Source organism: Marmota monax, unplaced genomic scaffold, assembly GCF_021218885.2.
Source record: "Marmota monax isolate L192 unplaced genomic scaffold, Marmota_monax_Labrador192_F-V1.1 WCK01_AAM20220418_F8-fsc00063, whole genome shotgun sequence".
Taxonomy (NCBI): Eukaryota; Metazoa; Chordata; class Mammalia; order Rodentia; family Sciuridae; genus Marmota; species Marmota monax.
In genome coordinates, this window is record NW_026693726.1 from 2,486,607 (window position 1) to 2,513,877 (window position 27,271).

General features: G+C 33.8%; 1 protein-coding gene across 10 annotated transcripts in view; it reads left to right on the forward strand.

Moving 5' to 3' along the window:
• Positions 1-27,271, forward strand: part of Stau2 (staufen double-stranded RNA binding protein 2) — a 274,753-nt gene that overhangs the window by 151,594 nt on the left and 95,888 nt on the right. For 8 of the 10 annotated variants that reach the window (XM_046460516.2, XM_058584403.1, XM_046460519.1 and 5 more), the window contains 2 exons: positions 1,437-1,744; positions 23,560-23,673. In XM_046460516.2, the coding sequence (XP_046316472.1) occupies positions 1,437-1,744; positions 23,560-23,673 (422 nt within the window). Of the gene's footprint in view, positions 1-1,436; positions 1,745-18,894; positions 19,015-23,559; positions 23,674-27,271 lie in introns of those variants that run through there. The other 2 variants (XR_009228323.1, XM_058584404.1) reach the window with 2 other exon arrangements.

The following is a 27,271-nucleotide window of genomic DNA, read 5'->3' on the forward strand; positions in this document are numbered from 1 at the left end:
GTGTGTGTGTGTGTGTGTGTGTGTGTGCGCGCACACACACACACACACACGATGGCAAGGTGGCAGGGAGAGAGAATTCATTTGCATTATTTCCCAAATTTATTTATCATGGAACACCTTTTTTTGCAGACTCCTTTTTTTTTTAAAGAGAGAGAGAGAGAGAGAGAATTTTTAATATTTATTTTCTAGTTATCGGTGGACACAACATCTTTGTACGTGGTGCTGAGGATTGAACCTGGGCTGCACGCATGCCAGGCCAGCGCGCTACCGCTTGAGCCACATCCCCAGCCCCATTTTGCAGACTCCTTATAGAACACATTTCACAAAATGAATGCTGTGTAGACAGCAGTGAAATCTTTCAGTGATTCTTACTGTAGCCCCCATGTGAAACAGCGGAGGTTTCAATTAGAAAGCTAATGGCAGGAGGGTGGGGTGGGGGTGAAAGCAAGGGCATTAAGTTGTATCTCCCAAGGCACATTCTCTACAAGGGATGACTTTCATTAATTTTGAAAGATAATATGATTTGAGCTTAAACAGAAGGCATCAGAACAAGCAGTGTGAAATATGGCTTGAAACATCTCTGAGACAAATAGTAGTCAAAGCAAAGGGTGCCTCTGTGTTTAAACTCCTCTAATTGATGACATAGCATCCGTCTCGCTCCTTTCGCTTACAGTACCTTTCCATGGCCTGACTTGAACAAATGTACCAGATGATGAAGGGCAAATTCTAGAGATGTTGGAATGAACACTATAACTTCTTGGTTATAGGTGAATCAGAGGTAATTTCCAAAAGTATAAGTTGGGCAATACACATATAAATGGTGGTGTCATAATTAACTAAGCAAGAAAGGGACAGTGTCAGTTTGGGAAGAGTATGCCCTTTCTGACATGTTCATGAGTTAGAATATTCTGTGGGTTATCCATGTGGAAAGGAGAGGACCAGTAGGCCATTGCATATATAGGTTTGTGTCTCTGAAAATGTTTGGACTGGTATGGCCTTCATTTTATCTTTTGTACCTCAGTTGCTGCATATAATGGGGCAGTTCCTTTCTATTTATGAACCATAAAATATTGAACTTCAGGGTAAAGATACTGCATATATCCTATCTTCTTCCTCATTATATTTCCACACGTCAATTTCCCTTATTCTTCCATGGCTTTCCTACCACACATTAAGTTCCACTGAAACCACTTTTGTGGAGTTTTTTAAACTTCTGATTTTAGGAATATTGACACATACTTTTTAACTTTGTTTATATTTTTTTATTCACCTCTAAATAGAAGCTGCAATTGCCTCTGCAGGCATGAGGACGATAATGATTGGCAGTGCTTCTCCTTTCTTTGTTACTAAATTAAGGAAGCCATTGAGCTAACAATGCTATGTTTGTTCTCAATTATTTTAAGTGTAATAACAGTGTTTCTTCATTTTATTTATAGCTCCAAAAGGAATTCTTCATTTGTCTCCTGATGTTTATCAAGAGATGGAAGCCAGCCGTCACAAAGTAATCTCTGGCACTACTCTAGGCTATTTGTCACCCAAAGATATGAACCAACCCTCAAGCTCTTTCTTCAGTATATCTCCCACATCGAATAGTTCAGCTACAATTGCCAGGGAACTCCTTATGAATGGAACATCTCCTACAGCTGAAGCCATAGGTTTAAAAGGAAGTTCTCCTACTCCCCCTTGTTCTCCAGTACAACCTTCAAAACAACTGGAATATTTAGCAAGGATTCAAGGCTTTCAGGTATGAATTAAAAAGCAAAAACAACAAAAAGCAAAACAATTCATTAGCCCCAAATCCTTCATCTCAATCCATCAGAAGGTCCATTCTTGTCTGCTAGTGTGACCTTTATGCCACTTACATCGTAAATTATTTAGGAACACAGAGGACAGAAAAAAAAGAGAGCCATATACACATGCCTCATTTTCTCTTACTTTCTGTCTATCCAATAATTCTTTTGCTGCCTGGCTTTCTCTCATTTTCTTTTCTTTTGTTTTTTTATAAACATTTTTTCATACTCTGTTTTGTCTTCCAGTTGGGTGCATCTATCTTCTCACTCAGTCTTCCACAAACAAAAATTCTGCCTTCCAATATTTGGTGTTAGTATTTCACTCATTTCTCCCTCTTTTAACATTAAGGTTGAGTTTTTCTAATGATGGGTTTACTTTTATAACAATTTTGAATTTGACATTCTATTGCTAGTAATGATTCAGGTACACTATTTAACATCATCGAAGTCTATTACCTTAGGAATTAATTAAACATGGAATTTGAATAATAATGCAACGCTTTCTAGTTGTTTGAGGCATAATAATATGTATTTGTTTTATTGAATCATGTTTTGAACCATCTAGGTAGAGTAGCAACTGCCTCTGATGGTACCAACAACTTTATTTCATTGGGTTTAACTTGTATGTGTGAATTTGGGGATAGAAATACCCACCCCCACTTATTTATTCTTCATTCCCTTTTGGGGAAACAAAAAGTCCAACACTTCTTTATGAATGTTTTAGAGATTTTTAAAGAATTATTAACTCCAGGAAAGGGAAACACACATCCTGATTTCTTAGTTGCCTTGAAAATCAAGTGCTGAACTGTAACCACCACCTCGACTGGATGAACTGCGGCTTGCTCGTGTAGAAAGGTCTACTCCCCAGATCTCGCTGTTCTTATCCCCCTTTTCATCTTAGTCTTATTCTTTAAGACCAAAAACTGTAATTTCCTTTAGAAGTGCTCTAGAAGATCTGTATTATGTAGAATGATCATGTATTTATAACCATTTTACAATTTTAGATTATAAAATGAGAGAGGATCATGTGTTTTGGGGGGCATTTTGCATGTTTTGTTTTGTTTTTTTCCTTCACAGAATCCTTCTGATTCTTTCAAATCTATTGCTAGGTAGTTGTTAGTGTTTTTAATTGGACTATTAATATGAAATTAAAGAAGCTGTTACCAACTATTGGCTCTGTCATCTGAAATTTCAAATGCTTAATTTCAGGTTATAATTTTAGAATTTGCTTTTGTTGTTTACTTTAAGAATCACAATAAATCACTGTTTAAAAAAAAAGACCTTGATTCATATAGTTAAGGTACTAGAAAAAAGTTAAGTAGCATTTAGTTCTACCTACAATCTGCGTAGTATGAATTAGAAATAAACTTTGATGAAAAGAAATTAACTGCTTATTTACAAATCTAGTCATTTAGAAATGTTTGAGCATAACACTACATTTTTATAGAAGGCAAAAATTGCATTGAAGTTCTGAATTGACTTTTTGCTTAACAGTATTACAATAGATATAATTTTGTTGCCAGAAGAACTTAATTTTTTAAATTTGTTTTCATTTGTTAGTTCTTCACAATGACAACAACTATAACTTGAACATATCTTCACTGTAGCCAAAATATAATCTGCTTTCCCCATTATCAGACTGATTTCTTTACTTCTTTTAAAACTTACACTGAGACAATATACTCTTATTTATGGACAAGTTAAACATTTCCAGATCTGTGTACTGTGAATTTTACATACTAATGAATATAAACGTGGTTTTAAAACATTACTGTGCTTATTTGGTTGAATGAGCTGGTATTGATGTGAAATATTGTTGCTAATGGATCACAACCACAGCTGGGAAGTAACAAAATCTCTGTGGGAAGTGGCTTAGTGTTTGTCACATGCATAGCTCATTTTCATGTCACCATAGAAAGTTCTTTGTGGTTAAGAATTTTAAAGCCTATTTCTTTCTAGATAGGTGTATATACCTAGTAGAAAAACATGTAGATTGTTTCTATTTCTTAAATGTTTTAATTAGACAATAGTTTAGAAATTGTAGGACCAGTTTTGTTAAGGATAATATGCCATTCTGTTAATTTTATTTCTGGAATTTAAAAACAATAAATTCTTTTTCTTTGTTTCTAGGTTAGTACCTTTTCATTTTATTGCACACTGAACAAATATTATTGCTTATTGAATATTGTATAAACCTTTTTTTGGCCTTCCTTTGCCCATTGCAAGTTGATTTAATCCTAACCAAGCTATTGTATGTGACGGCTATATTGTATTACCAAGTAAAAATATGTGAGTATGTGGAAAATGAAATTGTTTTATCTTTTAACTGTTTTCATTGTACAGTCTTTAGTCTTTTCATTTCATAGTTGAAATTATATTATAAATTACAAAGTTAATTTGTTCATTAGAATGTAGGTATTAAATTCACATCCTTTTGTTTATATTTACAACAAGGAAAATTACTATACAATTCAAGTTATTAACAGCTAATTTCACAGAACAGAAAATAACTCAATACTTGTACATTCTCAGTGATTCTTTTACCCTGGCTTGGACTTAACTTGAAGATTTTTATCAGTTTTTTAAAATATTTTTTTAGATGTTGATGGACCTTTATTTTTTTCATTTATTTATATGTGGTGCCACAACCCCAGCCCAGATTTTTATCATTTTAGAAGCAAACCTTTGAATCTCATCATAAATGGATTTTTTTTCTTTTGAGTTTTGAATGCGTTTTAATTATCTTCTTTTAAAACTTGAACATTCTTAAATGATTTTTGACTAATTAATTATTAATGATAATAGTATTAGGGATTGAACCCAGGGGCACTTTACCACTAAGCTAAATCTGCGGTTCTTTTTTTCTTTCTTTTTTTTTTTTTTTGAAGCTGAGTTCACTAAGTTGCTGAGGTTCTTGCTAGGTCTTTGCAAGTCTGACTTGCAATCTTCCTTCCTCAGTTTCTTGAGTTTGGGGTTACAGATGCCACCACACCCAGTGATTTATTACTTTTAGAAAAGTTTTATGTTAGTAGTTCTGTGAACCTCAGATGTTGTGCAGCATATTCAGTCTGCTTCCATAACTTCTACACATTTTATAAACTCATTCAAAAGCTCATTCAATACCATAGTGTTTTAGAATTCCTTTTTTGTATACTTCATAATCTTTTATTATAATACTACAGTGTTTCAAAATCATTTAGCTTTTTAAAGAAAATTATGGCAAAAATGTTCTTGAAATGCTGTGCATTTGAACTGAAGTAGATTTCATGTTTACATTATTCTGTTTTTATGTCTTTAATATGCTTTTCCATACTAATTATACTAAAACTCTTTTGTAACTAATAAATATAAATAGTTCCTAAATGAGCCATTAGAAAAATATTAGATTAGGAATGCATGGATTATTTTAGTAAATTATCTTTTCTAGATGGATTTAATTTCAATTTGTATTCTATATCTTTCATGTGATCATTATCCATTGAATAGTACAATTTGTGAAAACTTCAGAGTAAAATATGACATACTAAATATATAAATAGTATATGTTTATAAGTATATATAAATATATATATATAAATAACATAAAGATATTAAATATAAATATATATAAATAATATAAAGGAGCACTTAATATTTTAGTTAAACTTCACTGGCATATTTTCCAAAATCAAGAAGTGTTTTCTAGAAGGCTTTTCACCATTGTGAATTTTAGATGATGGTGTTATTTCCAGCAAGATGAGAAGGTCTACTTCCATTAAAAACTTTTTTTTTCAAATATAATTTGCACTTAATATATTTCAGTTTATTTGTCTACTTTTGTGAAATTTAATACGACTATAGCAGTCTTCTTTTTAGTTACAGGTTTCTTGTAAGTATTTAACACTATGATCTTAGTATAGACTACATTGAGATGGGGTTGGGGGTAGGGTGGGAGGGGTGGCTGGGCTCCCTGAGAATCTGAAAATCATCATCCGTTTTCCTATCTCTTTTTTACCATCTTCCCTGTATTTCATGTTTTGTAATCCATATATTTATAATTGAAGTGATTATTTTTAGCTTGTGCGTGTGTATTTTGAAGAACGGGGTATCCATTTTGTAAAAAGACTAATATAAGTCTTTATAATTTACCAGTAGGAAAAGATGCAGAAAGAAATCATTCATATACACATGTATACTCACATAGAAATATGTTCTCCCTCATTTTTAATTTGTCCTTGAAGCATAACATATTATTTCATCTTAGCTCAGATTTTCACCTAGTCTCTTAAACAAATGGTACTGTAAATGAGCAAAGCACATTTGTAGGTTTGGAATGGGGTCAGCAGATGATGCTATGATTCAGTTACTCTTTGAAAATATCTTAAACTTGGCTTCTACTGCTTTCCAAAGACCCTGGAAATTTAGGTATGTATTTGAACTCTCCTAAAGGCTCGGTTTTCCTATAGTTATCCTAAAACTCAGATGTGTTCTTCGAATGGGCAGCCCAAGTTTATGACCTAACATGTCAGATACCCTCAGATCTTATATGCTGACCAAACCCCCAGGGGTTTGCAGATATAACTGTTCTTCCACAAAAACCAGTGGAGTTACATATCAACTCATTTTATGGAAATTATAAACTGGAGAAAAATGTTACATTCGAAGAAAGAAATATTGATGCAGATAAAAACACACTTTGATGAGTAACAATAATACAGGTAAGAAATAAGCAGACTTGGAGTAAAACAGTTCATCATTGCTGCAATAATTATTTGGGACTAACGCCACCCTCAGTCACAGCAGTATGTAACTAAGAACTCAAAAGGTCAAAGACACTCATCTTAACCCTTCATGCACAGTGTATACATAGTAAGGCACATAAAATATTTTTTAAGTTAATATACATGCACAATAAGAGCCATTTCTTTTTTCCATGTGGTGCTGGGAATTGAACCCAGGGCCTTGTCCACACAAGGCAAGCACTGTACCAACTGAGCTACATCCCCAGCCCCAGTAAGAGCCATTTCTAACACAGAAACTTTGGTGTAGACCTGAAATGAGCCACCATGGTGCAGAAAAAAAAAAAAATGACTGTTACTATGTGTACTCCCTAAGTAGAACAACCCGTAGCTTTCTATGTATCACAAGAGATTTTCAACTCAACATGAAAATTGTTTAAAATTTTATTTGAAAATCAAAGCCTGAAGAAAAAAACATTTTCATCTAAATGTGGATTACATTTCCTTTTACCTAATGACATAAGATTAAATATAGTACCCATTACATGGCTGGCAGATATTACCTCACTCCATTCCAAGTCATGTTGAAATGTCTCAGTGTTGCCCTCCCTCCAACATTCAGAGAGATTTTTTGAATAAACAGCAATGGCTAAAATTTCGTATGTATTTTTCTGTCTTTACCAGAGGCAACTGGTAAGAGAATAGCATGGGAAATACCACATGTCAAGAATTTCTGCACACTCACAAAAAAGCAACACAAAAAAGTACCTGCTTTAACTTACTTCATTTAGGAGATAAATGGATAAACAAAGGAAGGAAACTGACATTTATTGACTGGCTTGCTATATTAGGTAGTGAAGTAGGCATTGTATATGCTATTTTGCAAGTGTCTTGATACATTTTTGCTTACAAATATAAATTTTTTAAATTATAGTATTGTTTAATGTTTGAAGACTGGTCCATGGGAGAGGACTGATTTGTGGTGGTCTTCCAGATATTGGTTTATTTTAATCATAGATTTCGTTCATACATTTAGTTCTATTCTTAACTCTATACACAACTGAGTGTGAGGCATTTTAGATTTTGACACTTTTGAGCTGGAATGGATGTTGGATTTTATTCTAAAATTAAATTTCATATGTAAATGCACATTTAAGGGCAAATAAGTAAAATATTACTTTTTAATATAGTATATTTGTTTTCCCCTCTGGGATTACTAGTTTATTTTAAACCCTGACTCATTTTACATTCTACAATATTCTGCCATCTTTATGTGGTCCCATCAAAAAACAAATTTAACAGTCAGACAAAATGGATATTTTAAAAACTTCTTGTTTTTATCTGTATCACTTTTTTTAAGTGTAAGAGAAGTCAATAATTAAGTCCATTGGTTGGAACATTTGAGAAAACAAGGACTGGACTACTTGATACCAAGTTTACAGTTTTAATATCTCTTATTAACTTCTTGGTAACATTATGAACAGTTTTTAATCTTTTCAAGCGAGTGTGTGAAGAACTTGATTATGAAATTAATCTGGCTGTAGAATTTCATGCCATTGAACATTCAAATTAATTCCATTGAAGAACAGGAAATGAATATTTGTTTATTCACTCTGGGTAAATACTAAGTAGCATGCTAAGCATTGGATGCAGAATAAGTTATGGCCATTTGGGGACTGGACAAGTAAATAAACCAATATTTAAAAGATGAACTACTATCACAAATTAGCTCAATTTCTAGGTGGGGATAAGTGTTCAAACATCGCACAACAATTTGATAAAAATAATTAAATTTTAGCATGCTGCATGAAATAATGTGGAACAATGTATAGTGCCTGCCCCACATATTGTGTGTCATAGTCAGCGTAACTTTGTAAATGTTAATTTGAGATGTGATAATTGATGTGTAGAATCATGAATGGGTATAAACAGTTTTTCCCTGTTAGAGAAAAATTGACAGCAGAAGGGACATTTGAATTAAGATTTCAAGAGTACATAGAAACTTAAGGTGAATTTTAAAAAAAGGAATTATAGGTGGAAAAAAACAAAGTACTGAAGACATAAAAGGGTATGATATTTTAGAAAATACTTAAAGTGCAAGTGGCTGATGGGGAGGCTGAACTGATATGTGTGTTTTATTGGGGTTTGAGTTTTTTTAAGCAATTAGAGACCTTAAAAGAGTAGTTATGTGATTCTTTTTTTGGAAAGATAATTCTGTAAGCTGTGTAAAACAAGAAGTAGACACCCCTGCCCCCCCCCCAAAAAAAAAAAAAAAGAAAAGGAAAAGAGAGACCACCAGGAGAAAGATTTAGAGTGGTTTTACACAAATCCAGGGGAAGAAAATAAAGATTGAATTAAGACAGAACCAGTGGGCATAGAGGAGTGGGGCTGGGGTACAGTTGTCTAACATGCATTTGGGAGAATTAAATGATCCCTTGTGCTGGCTTCTGAGAGGACACTTTTACTAGGCTGCTTAGGGTAGAAGCAGGAGTTAATGTGTTGCAGTGTAGAAATCACTTGAGTAAATGAGGTAATATGAATGGGAGGTGTTCTAGGCAATGTTTTATTTTTAGTATGGATGAGATGAATAAACTTATGAAAAGTTGAGAGTTCTATATTGAACATGGGGAATTTGTGTTGCTTGTGGGACATTCAAGTGAAATTGTCCAATAGTCAATTAAAATGGCTCTGGTGATCATGGAGAAAGAATAAGATACACAGACCTGAGAGTCATTAGTATATAGATATACTTGGAGGCACAGAAGTAGATAGGATTGACTAGGGAAAGTAAACAAATTCCTAATAAAGATTCCCAATGAATACTAACACACAGGAGTCATTTATTCAGTAATTCAACCTATATGTATTGAGTACCTTAAGCCAGGTATACTTCTTGGCACTGAGGATACATCATGAATATACAGTCAAGGTTCTTGCCTCATGGAACTAACATTAGAATGGGTATGTGTGTTGGGGGGACAGGTGGAAAGGCAGGAAATCACATCTGAACATATGCCAAATTCAAATAGCGTTAAGCTCCTACTGTAGCAAGGGCTTGGAAATTAATTATGACATTAATTGTGAGAATTATAAATAATAACTTAAAGTCTCCAATTGTGTCAACATATTTTTAAAATGTTTTAATAAACTTTATTCAGGTTTAATAAATATACAATTAAAATACTTGCTTTAGTTGTATGGTTTGATACAGTGAAAAAAACATGTATACAACCATGTAACTACCACTACAGTGAAAAGGGACTGTTTCCATTACTATATAAATTGTCTTTGTGCCACCATAGTATTCTTTCTGGCACTAAAGATTGTTTTTTACCTTTTCAAAGAAATTAATATAAAATTAATACAAATGGAATATATAATATGTACAATTTTGTGTCTGACTTTTTTTACTCAGTACAATATTTTCCAGATTTATTTGTTTTGTCAATCAGTGTTTTGTTCCTTTTCATTGCTAAGCACTAATCCCTTTTATGGTGGATATATATTATAAATTGTCCAGTTTTCCTCCCTGATGGGCATTTGGGTTTTTTTTAGTTTAGGGCTATTACAAATAAAGCTGTTTGTGAACAATACATATAAAATTTTATGCAGACATGTGTTTTCAATTCTCTTGAAAAAATACCTTGAAGTGGAATTACTGGATCATATGGTAAGTGTATGTACAATTTTATTAAAAAAAAAACAGATTCTTATTCAATATGCTGTATAATTTCATTCCTACCAGTAATATCTTTGAGGGTTCCATATATTACTGTGGTCAGACTCTATTGAGCCTATAGTGGTATGTCATTAAAATTTTAGTTTATATTTCACTGACGAGGAATCATGAGTTTCTTTTCCTGTGTTTATTGGTTGTATGTCTTTGTGAAGTTTCTATATTTTTTTGCTCAGTTTCTAATGTTTTTGGTCTATTGTTGATTTTTATGAGTTCCTTATATCTTAAATACAAGTCATTTGCATATTATCTCCCTTCATATGGCTTGTCCTTTCATTATATTAATGTGATATTTTGAAAAGCTTTCAATTTTGATAAAACTTTTAATATTTTTCCCCATGGCTTATGCTTTTTTGGTCTTATCTGAGAAATGTCTGACTACTCCAAGGTCTTAAAGATTTTATCTTTATTTTATTTTATGGTTTTATCCTTAATGTTTAATGCTAAGGTGTATTTAAAGTTAAATTTTTATGTATGGTTATGAGATAAGAGTTGAAGCTCATTTTTTCTTGCAGAATAGCCATTTTTTTCAACCTTACATTTATAATGTATTGTGTTTTCTCTGGCTGTTTTCACAATATTCGTTTATATTTGGTTTTTGACTATGCTCAGTCTAGGAAGGTTTCAAATTGAGCTTGGAATTCATTTAAATTCATAAAACTATAAGATAGCTTTTATAAGCCAGTTTTGGAAAATTTTGGCCACGACTTTTTTCAAAAAATGATTTACCCTTTCTCTATCCTCTGCTTTTATAATCCAGTTATACATGTGTTGAACATGTTGATATTATCCCTCATGTCTCTGAACTCTTTATTCTTTTTGGATTACATAATTCCTATTGATCTATCTTCAAGTTTACCAATTCTTACCTCTATTCCAATTATTTTTTTAAATTGATTTTATTTTTTAAATACATGACAGCAGAATGCATTAGAATTCTAATTACACATATAGAACACAGTTTTTCATATCTTTGTATATAAAGTGTGTTCACACCAATTTATGTCTTCATACATGTACTTGGATAATGATGTCCATCACATTCCACCATTATTGCTAACCCCCTGCTTCCTCCCTTTCCCTCCCACCCCTCTGCCCTATCTAGAGTTAGTCTATTCCTCCCATGCTCCCCCACCCCACCCCACTGTGATTCAATCACCTTATATCAGAGAAAACATTCGGCATTTGTTTTTTTGTTTTTTTTTTTGGGGGGGGGGATTGGCTAACTTCACTTAGCATTGTCTTAAATGCCATCATTTACCTGCAAATGCTATGATTTTATTCTCTTTTATTGCTGAGTAATATTCCTTGTGTATATATGCCACATTTTTAATCCATTCATCTACTGAAGGGCATGTAGGTTGCTTCCACAGTTTAGCTATTGTGAATTGTGCTGCTATAAACATTGATGTGGCTGTGTCCCTGTAATATGCTGTTTTTAAGTCCTTTGAGTATAGACCGAGGAGAGGGATAGCTGGGTCAAATGGTAGTTCCATTCCCAGTTTTCCAAGGAATCTCCATACTGCTTTCCATATTGGCTGCACCAATTTGCAGTCCCACCAGCAATGTATGAGTAAACTGTACTTCAGAGCAATAGTAACAAAAACAGCATGGTACTGGCACCAAAAAAGACTGGTAGACCAATGGTACAGAATAGAAGATACAGAGACTAACCCACAAAATTACACTTATCTTATATTCCAATTCTTTTCTTGACCCCATATAATAATTTTTTCATTTCTACTTACTGTGTTTTTAAAAATCTAACATCCATTTGGATTTTTAAATAGTTCTGGTTCTCTGTTGAGATCCATGTCTGTGTAGCTATTGAGATCATGTTTTCCTTTAAATCTTGTTTTAAAATATTTTTTTTCAGTTGTAGATGCTCACAATATCTTTATTTTTTATTTATTTTATGTGTGCTGAGGATTGAACCCAGTGCTCAACACGTGCAAGGCAAGCACTCAACCACTGAGCTATACCTCCAGCCCCCTTCAATTCTTCAAATTTATTTATGGTTAACTGCTTGAATTTTTTGTCAATTAATTTCAGTATCTCCACCCTGTAGTGATCAGTTTCTATTGACAGCCTTATTCGTGTGATTAACTATTTACTGTTTTTCATGTTTTTAACTTTTGTTTGAAAAATGTACATTGTGGATAACATGTTGTATCAACTCTAGTCATTTTTTTTTATCTAGTTATCAGTTAAGTTGCTTTGATTAAAACTATTCCCCTTGGTGATATCCATTGGCTAATAGTCTCCATTCAGTTCTTTTACCTCCAACATAGTTTTTTCCTCTTGTAGTCTCCCCTGTGCCTGCATACTATAGCTATAAGATGATAATTTGAGCTGAGTTTATGCTCAGATTTTCGGATCCATTCTCTGCCTTTTCTAGCTTCTAGCATTTACCCCCTAAATTTCCAGGAAATTGTACTCAATTAAAAAAGTAGCAAACTTTTAAATCTCTACCAACTCTCACTGGTTTCTGCTTATTTTCACACCAGGCGGTTTAGGGTCTCCTTGTATATGTGAAGTTTAGCAGTCTGCTGGGATTTGGATGGAGTTTATATTCAAATTTGATGTTGTATCACCTCTGCAGCTCTGTGACATCTAGGATTTCTTCCTTAAATATCTAGCTTTTCTGCCATCTGTTTTCTTCTATTTCTTTGATGAGACTGTCATTTTTCATTTGTTTCAAGTGCAGCTAATTATTGGAATTTATTTTATTTTATTTTTTAGTTATAGCTCTTTCTTCTTACTCCTTTAGTTGGTGAGGCTGCAGGCTTTTATTTTTTTGTGGAACTGGGTATGGAACCTAGCATATCACACATGCTAGGCAAACACTCTGCCATTGAGCTACGTCTTCAGCCCATTTTATTTTTATGATAGTCCTGCTAAGTTGCCCAGGCTAGCCTTGAACTTGGCTTCAGTCCATGGATTCTTGGGTGTGTTGCTTTGGACTTTGGCCGCACAGTACTTCATGGTGGGAACACATGGCAGAGAACACATGTTTACCTCATGGCATCCAGGAAGCAAAAAGAAAGAAAGAAGCCAGTATCCAAGTATCTCCCTTAAGGCACGCCTCCAGCAACCTAGTGTCTTTCCACTAAGCTACACTCTTAAAGGTTCCACTATCTTCTAATAGTTGGGGACCAACTTTGCAACTCATGGGCTGGTAGGAGATTTTCAAGACCTAAACTATAGCAGATAAACTTTAATTTCATTGTCTGAAGATTCTCTTATTCTAAAATTATTTTATGCATAGAAAAACTTAGGTTTATTCCTTAGTCTAATAATTGCTTGGCTTCTTTCAAATCTTTTTAATTCTGAGCATTCAGGGTTCTATTTTCTACTATAAATAGCCCCTTAGAAAAGAAAATGGACTTTCAGAGAAGTATTAGTGAGTTTAATGTTAATAGTTCTATAACCATAATAAAATGTAGCAGGAAATTAACACTGTTAAATACTATTAACTAATCTAAAGATCTTATTCAAATTTTGCCTGTTTTTCTTTTAATGCCCCTTTTCTGGTCTAGGATTCAGTGTAGGGTCCCACCTTGCTTCTAGTTGTTAATTCTCAAGTCTCTTCTAAGTAACATTTTTTTTTCAATCTTTTACAATCTTGACAGTTTTGAAGTGTTGATCATTTGTTTTATAAGATTTTCTTTTGGCTGTTTTATTATTATTATTATTAGTTGTTCAAAACATTACAAAGCTCTTGACATATCATATTTCATACATTTGATTCAAGTGGGTTATGAACTCCCATTTTTACCCCGTATACAGATTGCAGAATCATATCGGTTACACATCCACATTTTTACATACTGCCATACTAGTGTCTGTTGTATTCTGCTGCCTTTCCTATCCTCTACTATCCCCCTCCCTTCCCCTCCCCTCCCATCTTCTCTCTCTACCCCATCTACTGTAATTCATTTCTCTCTCTTGTTTTTTTTCCCTTTCCCCTCACTTCCTCTTATATGTAATTTTGTATAACAATGAGAGTCTCCTTCCATTTCCATGCAGTTTCCCTTCTCTCTCCCTTTCCCTCTCACCTCTCGTCCCTGTTTAATGGTAATCTTCTTCTCATGCTCTTCCTCCCTGTTCTGTTCTTAGTTGCCCTCCTTATATCAAAGAAGACATTTGGCATTTGTTTTTTAGGGATTGGCTAGCTTCACTTAGCATAATGTGCTCTAATGCCATCCATTTCCCAGCAAATGCCATGATTTTGTCATTTTTTAGTCCTGAGTAATACTCCATTGTGTATAAATGCCACTTTTTTTTATCCATTCATCTATTGAGGGGCATCTAGGTTGGTTCCACAGTCTAGCTATTGTGAATTGTGCTGCTATGAACATCGATGTAGCTGTATCCCTATAGTACGCTCTTTTAAGGTCTTTGGGGAATAGTCCAAGAAGGGGAATAGCTGGGTCAAATGGTGGTTCCATTCCCAGCTTTCCAAGGAATCTCCATACTGCTTTCCAAATTGGCCGCACCAATTTGCAGTCCCATCAGCAATGTACAAGAGTACCCTTTTCCCCACATCCTCGCCAACACTTGTTGTTGTTTGACTTCATAATGGCTGCCAATCTTGTTTTATAAGATTTTCTTGAACTTGGGTTTTTCTAATTTTTTATGATTAGATTAAGAGTTATTTTTAGTAAGGATATCACAGAAATTATGCTGTGCCCCCCTCTGTTTTGTTGTGCCTTTTTCAATGCTTCTTTGTATGCCTCAGTTCGTAATATAGTTATTAAATATTTTCTATGTATTTATTAGTAACAGCATCAGACAGTGCTATAATTTCTACTTCAAATGTCAAAGATTATTCAGAAAAGAAAAGAAGGAAAATCTATTGTATTTACAAGTATTTTTGCTCTTTTCTGTATTCTTCTTTCCTGATGGAGTGCCAAGATTCCTGCTTTTATTTTTCCTGTTTCAAGAATTTAACTTTAGCCATTGTTTTATGGTAGATATACTGACAACAAACTTTCAGTTCCCTTCCATTTGAGAATGTTTTGTGTTCCTCTTCATTCCCCAAAGATATTGTCATTGGCCATAAAATTCTAGGTTGACAATTCTTTCAACACTTGAAAAATAAAATATGCCAGTGTCTTCTGGCTTTCATTTCATGGTTTCAGTTGAGAAAATGCTCTCATTCTAATTGTTTTACTTTTGTAGGTTAGAGGTTGTTTCTTTCTCAGTGCTTCCAAGATTTTTCTTTAATTTTCAAAAGTTTAATTATTATATGTCTGGGTTCTTGGTGTTTATTGTGTTTTTCCGCCTTCTTAAAGGAGTGAGGTTTATATCTTTTACCAACATTTTGTAAATTTTTAATCATTATTTCTTTGAATTATTTTTAATTTTTACATATTTCTCTTCTCTTTTTAGAACTCTGATGATACAAGTATTACCATATCATTTGTTATGGTCCCATAGATCCTTGAGTCTCTGTTCATTTTTTCTCATTCTGTTTTCTCTGTTTTTCAGATTGGAGAATTTGTATTTTTCTGTCTTCAAATGCACTGATTCTTTCTTCTACTTTCTCCATTTTGCTGTTAGGACCATCTGTTTTCTTCTATTTCTTTGATGAGACTGTCATTTTTCATTTGTTTCAAGTTCAGCTAATTATTGGAATTTATTTTATTTTGGTTTTTTTAGTTGTAGTTGGACACAATACCTTGTTTTATTTATTTACTTTTATGTGGTGCTGAGGATCAAACCCAGGAGCTCACACACATTAGATGAGGGTTCTAACATGAGCCACAGCCACAGCCCCTATTGGAATATTTTTATTAAGGCTACTTTACGATACTTGTAAATCTAATGTCTGTGTCATCTTGCTGTTGGCATCTGGTAATTGTCTTCTCATTCAAGCTGAAACTATGGTTCTTGATATAAGGAGTGATGTTCTGTTGAATTCTGGACATTTTGAGTGCCATATACCTAAAAGCTCAGTTTTAGCAAGCCTCTTCTGACGCGGCACCAACTAGGAATTTATGTTTTGCACTTAGTTTCGGCTGACATCTGGTGGAGGAGAGGGACTTTATTACAACTGGATGAAGGTGAAAATCCTCACCCTCCATTATGCCTCTCCTGTTAGCACCTTGGCAAGGAGAGGTAGGGTACTTCAGTGTCACTAGGTGGAGGTGCACCAGGATTCATTAGGATTAAAAACTCTTGATTATCCATGGTCCCGTCTCTTTTACCACACTAGCAGGGGAATTGGGTTGCCTTATTGAAGTCTGCTGAGGGTACAAATATAGGGCTCCCCATTTGGCCTTTGTTATTGGCATTAGGAATGGCTCTCCTCATTTTTTTTTTTTTTTTTGCCATGTGATTGTAATTACTGTCTAAAAGTTTTCTATCTTGCTAGCTTATTTCTTCTATGATCCTTTGGTTAGAGCAGGCTTTCTTAGGGTTTTTTGTTTTGTTTTGTTTTTATTGACACCCATTGGCATTTCCAGGTTCTTGCATTCTCTTAATCCAGGATATTTAAAACAAAAAGAAAATTTAGGAATTCACCACTGTGTTTTTCCTTGAGTCCTGAAACCCCTAGGTAGTCTTCCTCCTTCTTTCCACTTTTCTGCATTCTCTTATGTTTATCCATAACATCAAGAGCTATTACCTTTACTTGTACTTAGCAGGAAGAATAAGAAAAAAGTAAATCTATTTCATCTTGCCTGGTAGCAGAAGTCATACATGGTCTTTTTGTAAGAATGTAACTGTTGTAAATACAAGTGTGTATTGTATATTTCTAAACTATGTAATTCCTGAGTAGAAAGGTTAAAATTTTGTAAGTAAATGGATGGATCTGGAGATTATGCTAAGCAAAATAAACCAATCTCCCAAAACCAAAGGCCGAATGATCTCTCTGATATGTGGATGCTAACACGACAAGAAGTGGTAGGAGAATAGAAGTTCATTGGATTAGACAAAGAGGAATGAAGGGAAAGGAGGGAGGACAGGAATAGGAAAGACTGTAGAATGAATCTGACATAACTTTCCTATGTATATATGAAAACAGCACAGTGAATCTCCACATCACAACCACAAGACTGGGATCCTAATTAGAATAAAATGTACACCATGTTTGTATAAATATGTCAAAATATATTCTATATATAAAAGAACAAATAAAAATATAATTAAATTGTATTTATTTATTTATTAGTTAAGCTAGTATGTAATGAAAAGATTGGTAATATCTTGTCTTTTATACCATTTTTTTTGAAGTGATACCCAATACAATTGAATTCTAGTATTTGGGAAGTGATAGACTTGGCCCTATTGAGAGAGGAGTTTTCATTAGTTTAACTTTAAAGATACATTGACTGCCTATACAACTGTAGTTTTCTTTTGACCTTGAGAAAGACTTTTCCTTATTAAAAAGTTATTTTCTTAAAAAACCCTTTAGATTTTCATGTGGCTTATCTTACACATAAATGAATGTATGTGGGTTTATAACAACAAGAGTATGCGCTACAGAAGAAGGCAACTCCTTTCTGGTAAATAAAAGTAACTGTTAAAAATCAGTGCTCACAATACATCTTTTGTTGCTATTTACTACATGATTTTTATCTATGACTTGCACTACAGATAAATCTTTATATATTAATGCCAGATTTTGAAAACCAAACATAAATATGTAATTTGCAAAGTTTATTCCAAACACAGAATTTCTAAATGATAGAAAAGATAACTGCCAGTTGTGTTTCAGTCTGTTATGTGATTTCATTTATTCATTTACTCCTGTCCCTTAGGAGGCGTTAATGTGATAAGAATGAGTGAAAGAGATTACCCATCAACTAAAAGACTAGTATGTGGCTGAGCATGTTAGTTGTATGTGTACATTTTTGTTACAAATGATACAATGTTTGTTAGATATGAAATTGAGTAAAAAATCTTTAGAGGAAGTCAGTAACAGATATTATCCATGTTAATATTCTTAAAGTTATATGTGTTGTCATCTTTTATTATTTTGGGATATTATAGTAATAGAATATCTAATATTTATTTTAATAAACACTGTGAACCAGTCACATGTCTAAATACGGCTCATGGATAAACCAATCTTATTCATTTATTATAAATTAATTACTTACGTATAAATATAATGTAGACTTGTCATATTGACTGTGGTTGACCCAAATAAGATAATTCATATGTGATCTAAAAAGAAAATAGTTAATAAATATTTAAGATGCACTCATTCTACTTATTTAGGTCAATATTTATGAAACAAATCTATTTCATACCTTGCTAAGAACATGCTATTTATGTTAACAAAACTTAGTTCTTTTATGCAGCTGGTATGCAGACTCTGCAAGAATCAAGCATATTTTGAGTATCCTAAGGTTTATTGTTAAAGCTGCCCCTTCTTAGATCATTGCTGTCTTTACTCTGTGGGTGGGGCTCCTGTGCAGTAGCCAAGATGGCTTCTGTGGCTCTGCTACGTGCAACTGAGAAGTAGGCCCCAGGTTAATAAACCTCAGGTTTGCTAATCAAACCTGTGCTGTCTTAATACAGTGACTGTGGAGTGTATCACATATGAATATGTAGGCCTTTATCTTTCCTTTATGATCTAAGGAGCAGCTTTCTTTAAATGTGAGTCTTTTCCACACTCTCCTCATTTTTGTCCCCACAGGAGGTGGCCAGTACAGACATCTGACAGACAGGCAGTTAACCAGTTCTCTGCTGAGATTAGTAAAGTATTTAGTTGTCCTGCAACATCAAGGACCTTCAGCTCTGCAGGAAACAGTTTGGGGTGAGATAAAGAGCAATTTTCATTTGCATAGTCCCTCATATTTTCAAATGGGTATAAAAAATTCACATACCTAGCTTTTTACATAAGATATTGTAAGACTAGTAGAATTTTGTTTCTTACATTATATGAAGAGTTGAAATAATTTTTATAAAGGTAATCTTTAGGCTGGCAAGATGTCAGAATGTATAAGTATCATATCTCATCTGGGTTTATTGGAGTACAAATCATACTAGGAAATTTATTTTAAAATCACTATAGGTTTGCAAATTTCAAATGAATCCAGGTTATTTAATTGACATGTTAATTTGTGACTCACCTTTTAGTGGAATTATTTTTATAAGTTCATAAGAAACAAAATGTCAATACATAGCTGTTGACTAATGTTATAAATCCTGAACAAATAATACAACATTCACTGCTTACATTTTAAAATATTAAAAACAGAAAGTGGTAAGTTTTGTAAACAGTAAATCTTAAATATAGGGAGATGACTTTTGTAATCTTCTAAAATTGTCTTTATTCATTTATTTCATCAAAATCAAGGTCTTAGGTAGCTAAGACATTGTATACTGGGTTTTCTAGGGTCACAGTTGTGGAAACACACTGCTTTTGTCCTAGCATTTGTCCTAGCATTTCTATTTTTATTTCCAAGAAGAAAATATATACCTAAAGAGAGCCATATCAAACTTGTTTTCATTGGTCAAGTATGCAAAACATGATACTTTCTTAAGGCTTTTTATTATGCATTATGTTTTATTTAATTTAAAATTGAGTCCTTGAGTAATAGTTTCATGTACTTTTTCACATATTATCCAGTTTATTGGGAAATCTCAATGCATTCGGAGGAAAATATGAAGTGATTTTATATTTCTTTAGTCACTGCTTTCCTCTATGCTTTATCAAATCTCTTATTCATGTTCATTTGTACTGTTTTTGGCAAGTCCTTTAGTTTGTCAGTTACCTTTAGTTTTAAAAAATCTAGTTCAAGGGCTGGGAATGTAACTCAGTAGTACAGGGCTTGTCTTACACACAAGATCCTGGGTTTGATTCCCAGCACCAAATTAATTAATTAATTGATTAAAAATTTTTAAAAAATTAGTCCAGTTCAGTGCAAAACTATAAGTCATATCCTTCCATTGCAAGTTATTCATTTTGGCTCAGTAGACTTAATGGCTCTCTTCCTCTCATTCTCTCACTCCCACATCTTTGTGTTGGTCATTGGTGAGATGGGGGCATGGTCTGGTTCTTAGACACTTTCTTCCACAATTTACTTCTATTTCATGACCTTACTCTTAGGGTCTTAGAAAGCTCAGATTGGGACTAGGGTAAGGGGAGGTGGCACTTTTTAGTGTAGTTTCATCCACTGCTGGTTTCCACATGGATGATGTCTATGGTTTTCTTTAGGTAGTGCTCAGGTTTTCCCAGTTCCCTTGGTCCTAAGGGGCAACTGTTTCCTTTGGGCTTTACTAATGGTTTGTGCCCTTAGTCCCCTCTGTTGGTGGGTTTCACTGTTGGTGGGTTTCAATCTTCTGCTAAGATTCTCTTATCATTTCTTGCAAGGGCCATGAAAATCTGAGATGAGCATGTCTTGCTCCATCATTTTTGTTTTTCAAGTATGCTACGTGTCTTGAGACTCCTTCAACATGTGCTCAAATACATCCAAGCCTTGTTGCTGCATTTTCATGTGCTTCCAGACTGCCAGGGACATAACTTAAACTGAGAGGGGCCTATAAGTTCAATTCTTAGCAAGCCTCTCACCAGGGAATGAAATGTCAGTATTGCTTTTGTATAGGTATTCCCACTGTCTGTCAACTATTCTCTTAGAGCTACCTCATTCACTGAAAATACTCTATTCCTCATAAGGCTGACAAATCCAGATGATTTCCTCCCGTTAACCTACTGTTGCTGTTCCTATGTGGATTCTTTGTGGTTGGACCAGTTATGCTAACTTTTATAAAGAGAGTGAGGGAAGGAAATTAAGGCTAAGTCCTAAATGTTGGCAGCTTTCTGGAGATTCTTTTGTGATTGGCTGTGAGTCTTGGTGTCAGTTTGGGGGCATAGGAAACATCTTGTCAGAATTAGGTTTCTTTTGAATGATAAAAGGCCCAGTGACATAAACAGAGTAGAGGTTGAATTTTGCATAAATAAAAGCCCATAGCTTAGAGTCTAAGGCAGGTATGATGCTGTTCCATGAAGTCCTCAAGGACTGTGCTCTTCCTCAGGGTCCATGATGGCAATATTAACACTCTAAGCGCAGGTTGGCAAAAATGGGTAAAGGAGATCAAAAAGCATACATCTGAAATCTATTTTTAAAAGTTTCCAGGAAACTGCCAGAGAATTCTTTCAGTTACAGTCTCCTTGGACATCTGGTCAGTCATAGCTATAAGGAACCTTGAGAAGTATAGTCTTTACTCTGAGCATCTAGTTGCCCAGCTAAGAATTACTATGGGAGAATACTGGAGGACACAGCAATAGAGATGTGACATCGTTGGAACTGTGTGCTAACTTGCACCTTTATATTTATCTTTCACACATGAATTGCATGGGTCCATAGGATTTATTAGGTAATTGGCTCATGGTGGCTTGTATATAGTTAGGACAAAAGTTAAATCTTTCAGTTATGACATCCAAGCCACTGACGAAAACCAAGTTTGAAGCCTATTTTTTCAACTATAGTTGTCTTTTTGTCTTTTCTAATTTTCATTTCTTTAGGATAAAGAATAGAAATGCAATAAGTCAGCTCACATACAAGAGTGTCAACTGTGTTTTTAGGAGAGTGTCATATCTTTCATATTTACTTTCAATTGGAATTGAATGGGTGATTATGTTTTATTAAATTTATAAAGAGCATGTTTTATAATAGCACTATATCAGACATAATATTTTAACGATACCATAAATGCTTGCAAACTGTAGCTGTTATAGTGTCACCATTTATTGGCTTTTGCATAAACCTATTATGTGATAAGTTACATTTTTTTTCCCATCATACCTAGCTGACACATAGTAAACAACAATTCCACATTTTTTAACTCCTATACATAGACTGAGCTTTTAATTTGCTCAGGAGTTATAGTACAGTGAATTAGAACTGTTGTCAAATCTTTTTCTCTAAGGTTAACTCAGGAAAAAATGTTTTTATAACAAAATCTTTATAGTACTTTGGAAACAAGGCTTTTATATTGACTTGATTTGAGCCCTATGCTACTTTTATAGATTCCCAAGAGGAAAATTTCCCCACCTCCAGGGAAAATGATGGCCATTCTTAACAACCCTACTGGTTTAAAACAGTTGAATTATTAAACTATTAGACCAGGATTCATATTGCTATAATTTTCAGTCAGATTCTTATTATACATGACAAAATTAATGTGGGCCATATTCTGTAATAAAGGTATATGGGTGTCCGAACATTATGCAGCTATTAGAATAAAACCTCAGACAAGGAACTTATATGTTAATATTCTTGCTTAGAAATTCAAAATTCTCATCTAAACCTTTACTCTAAATATGTACACGTTAACAAATTGAGCAAGTTATGACTAATAAAACCAGTTTTCCCTCTAATATAATTGGTAGGAATCCCATTCCATTTTATAGACATATTTTTATTAATTTATCACAAAGGCAATACTCTTATTACCTTGTTGGCTTACAGTTTAAAAAACAGAACTTTTTTGAAAGTAGATAAATGGAAAGATGAAAATTTTCTTAATATGAAACTGGACCTATACTTTCCTCTATCACATGTGCCTTACCTCTGATATGGATTGTCTTACATGTGGTTTTAATAATGGTTAGTTATATTTAGCTAAAAGAAAAATAATATTCTTGTAACTTTATTTTAGTCTGCACTTTATAAATCATTTCAATTTAATTCAATTTGATTATAATGTCAATATTTCAAACAGAACATGTATAGTGACAAACACATATATTCACTGATTTTGAAGGGGCTATAATGTAGAAAGAGAAGAATTGTCACTCCCAATTAAACAGCAATCACATACACGTGGAGTCAAAGATGAGGGAAAATTCAGGTTGGCAAAATTCCATTAGAATCAAATGGACTTTGACTAATGCTTACAAACTTGAGTCCTTTATACATTATGCATCCTGAAAAGCTGGACCTTAAAGATAGATGTAGCATTTAGTTGTGCATTTTTATACTAGCCATAATAAAAAGGCATTTCTTAAACTCCCTTAAAACCTCAAAAAGACTTAACCCATTAAATCCCAAGTTTTCCATTTTGTGAACATACTAAATATTCAAATATTATTTCAAAGTTACCGTAAGTGGCATATTTTTTGCTCAATTTAAAGTTTTTATAGGTGTTCTAATCTGGGACAATGGGACAAAATGGGTTAAAATGGAATTGATTTTCCATAGAAAATTGGAAGGTTCATAGATTTTAAGTATTTGAGGTGTGCTCTGCATAAATCATTTGAATTTTTTTAAAAATCTAGAACCTTTGAAAAAGGACCTTTTACATCGGACTCCCTCATAAAAATGGTGTTCAGCAGATTGCGTGTGTTCTATTATAGGTTCACTACTGTGATAAACAAAGTGGCAAAGAATATGTGACCTGTCTGACCTTAGCCCCTGTGCAGATGACTTTCCATGCTATTGGAAGCTCCGTTGAAGCCAGCCATAATCAGGTATAATATGCCACTGCCATCTTGCTGCATTATGGCCCCGCTGAGAAGTTGGAGGCCAGCAGAATGGAAGCTTATATGCACACATATAGCTTTGCTTTCTGTCATATATTTATTATCTACTAGTGCCATTTGCTAGATGTTTGAAAATCAAAATAGTTTGTGTTGGGAAATATATTGTAGGGGATTTAAATGATTTTAGACTTTTTTGTTTGCAGTTCATTATAAATATAGAATTCTCTTACAACAAATAATTTCCCTCTATATTCTTTTACTCTTTAATAAAAACATAAAAGAGTATAGATAATACTGGAGTCTCATGCTCATTTGGTTCTGTTAGAGAAGAGTTTTGTATAATATTCACCATGTGTATAAAGTTCACTATGTGAACTTTCAGAACCATCAATTTAGTCCCATAATTTGGGATATTACTGAAGTGAAGTTCCAGTGTTGTTTTAAAGTTTTATTTCTGAAATCAAACTGAAAATCTGAAAGTATTGTTTCTAAATAAACACATTCCTTTAGTTTACATAGCTGCTTGAGAATATCCTGTTTACAAGATAGCATGTATTTTCAATGAAAATAATCATCACATTAGACTATACTAATTACCTAGGTCATAGAATTTCTAACTTGGAGCCAGAGTAAATAGACATACACAGTTTTACTATATGACTAACCCGCTATGCTTTCTAAATTAACAATGTACAGAACAAGCATAACATACTTTCATATCCATTTTTTGCTAAATTTCAGGACTTCTAGTAGTCTTCTGACTAATCATTTTTCTTCTGAGTAGTGCCTCTTGCATGGAGGGAATAAAAGAACATAATAGTGCATTTTCTCAAACTCATGATTTATCATTGTCCAACTAAAAACAAAACTCCATTAAAGGCATGCCTACCAGTGCACAATGTCTCTGACATTGTGGGTTTCCAGTCATTATTTCTTGATTAGTGGGGAGATAATATGTGTTCAGAAGAGAGCAACTAATTTGTGGCCAGAAAATCTGACTTTTAGGATTAATTATGGCAAAAGTTAGGTGTGTTACCTGGATGGATTCTATCATTTTGTTGTACTTGGCTTCCTAGAATGTTAAATGAGGGAGTTAGATTAAATGACATAAGATGCATCCCATTGCTCACATTTTATGATTCTGTGATTGATATTACTGCTCCTGTTTAAATGAACCTAACCAAAAATAAATAGTGTAGCATATTGATCTAGAAAATAGCTAGAGAACATGCCAGTGCTTTTCAGTGTTTTTATTACATTGATGTTTGCCTGAGCACAAAAGACAGTACAGTAAGAATCTGAGGGGTGTAACTTAAACTCACTGACAGAAAGTAATAAATTTCTTATATAAATTTCTTATAAGTTATATACAACTGTAATTTAGCTATAGATGTGTGCTAAGGATACATAGTGAGAATGTTAGACATGTTTTCTGCTCTCATGGAACTTAGTCTAGTATATTCACCCCTTTGAATATTTGACAAGTATAGCTACCACCCTATCTATCTCTGTCTCCACTCATGGCAGAAACAAATGGCTTGAGCAGCTTGGGGCATCCATTCTGTGAAAGTCTTTTCTGAAGCAGAGCAAAGAATTGAAAGAGTGCATCAATATACCACACATCTGAAAGGTAGCATGTTACTATTAAAAAGCCCTGGACTGGGAATGGAGACTAGGATCAAATTCAACTCTGCCATAAATTAGTTGTGGATATTCTCTCTTCACCTCTTTGGAACTTGGCTTCTTCACATGTAATATGATGAGGCTATTTCAGGTTTGTGCCAAATCCAGGGCTGCTATCAGCTCATGAGGCACCTTTACAAAATAGAAAAACAGTGCTTCTTCCTCAAGGCAATTTACTGATGTCCAAAGGAACATTTTTTTGTAATAGACCCACAATACCTACAGTGTAAGCAGTGCTTCCTTGACAATCTATACAACTGTACGTAGTGGTCTTACACTTTATCTGGAATGTCAATTTTACTTAATGGTAAGTAAATAAAGACATTTTTAGTTAAAGCAAGAATAATTTGTTACAGATAACAAATTTTCATGGAGTTTTGAGATTTAAAAAAATGAACTTTCAGGAGATGTGTTGATAATAGTCAAATGATGAATGAATACATGACTGGATCTCTGACAGAAATGATCATCGTGTGCATTGAACACCACTTTGGTGGCTTCAGAGTTGTACATTGGGGGATATTGGTGTGATCAATGGTCCTCCATTGTACTTAGATAGGTTCCTTCACGACGGAAGACACAAAGTAAACCTCTACTCCACAACCTCTGGCTTTTCCACATCATGTTGCCACATTACCCGCTCCCCATCCTGAAGTTGTAACTGATCAAAAGTTACTCTTTTGATATACCAACAAGATAGACTTGGTCTCATAATGTGGAAAGGAGGAACCACCAAATACTTTTTCAACAATTGATTTTTCAATGTGAGTGAATGGGAAAACATGTTAAAGCAAGAAAAGTTATGATAATTTAAAAATATATTTCTGAATTCATTTGAGTCTCTGTCTCCAGAGGGATTGAGTTGATTCAAATGAAATTGGTCTTCTAAATGGGAGTTCATAACTCACTTGAATCAAATGTATGAAAGATGATATGTCATGAGCTTTGTAATGTTTGAACAACCAATAAAAAAAAAGAAATTGGTCTTCTAAGAAAAAAAGTATATATAAGATTTAGAGGCCTTATGAAACTCAAATGCTCTTAACTATTTAGAAAATGAAATGGAGATGTGAAAGAGCTCTCTCATTTTGAGCCTTTATGGTTTATCTTCTTGTTTTTGTAAATTTAACTCAAGGAATTCAGTGCAGTCGAGACTGAATATATTATTCAATGCATTCACTCACTGTATTTAAGAGTAACAAGGAAGGGATTATTAAATGAAATTTCTCTATCAAATACAAGTATGCTAAATGCTCAGGGGAAAGATTCAGTACCATCTGTATCCTAAAGATACTCAAATTTGTGGAGCTCTTAATTTTCCATCTCCCCTTATCAAACTTGCTGCTCCCTCCTCCCTTGTCTTTTCCTTTTCCCCTTTCTGGTAAATGACCCCACCTACCTTGTTGCCCAGGACATCTTTGAAACCATCCTCCACTCCTCTGTCCCCCAGCATGCTACACAGTCCCAGCAGCTCTTTCTGTAATTCACTATCAGCTGCTTTCCCAGGTCCTCAATTGTTTCCATACTAGCTTAAGTCACTGTTATTTTAAACACAAGAAACTGCAATATCCTCTATAAAGTAGCTTCATTTTTGTTCTACTTTTTTCCCATTATTGTCTTTTGTACAATAGGCAGAATTATTTTTAAATTAATCATACTACTCAACTGCTCAAAACCTTCAAAAGGTTTCCCTTCATACCTACTATTAAAAGGCAAAATTTTAGACATGGCATACAAGCCTCTCTGTGGTTTGACCCCCCTCCTCTTTTTCAGTCTCAGTTCCTGTCCCTCTCCTGCTCACTGACTGTGTCCCAGTCTCATGGGCCTTGTGGCTAGTTACATGATGGTAGGTGAAAGAAACCACTCAAAGACTACATATTGTAGATTCCATTTATATGAATTC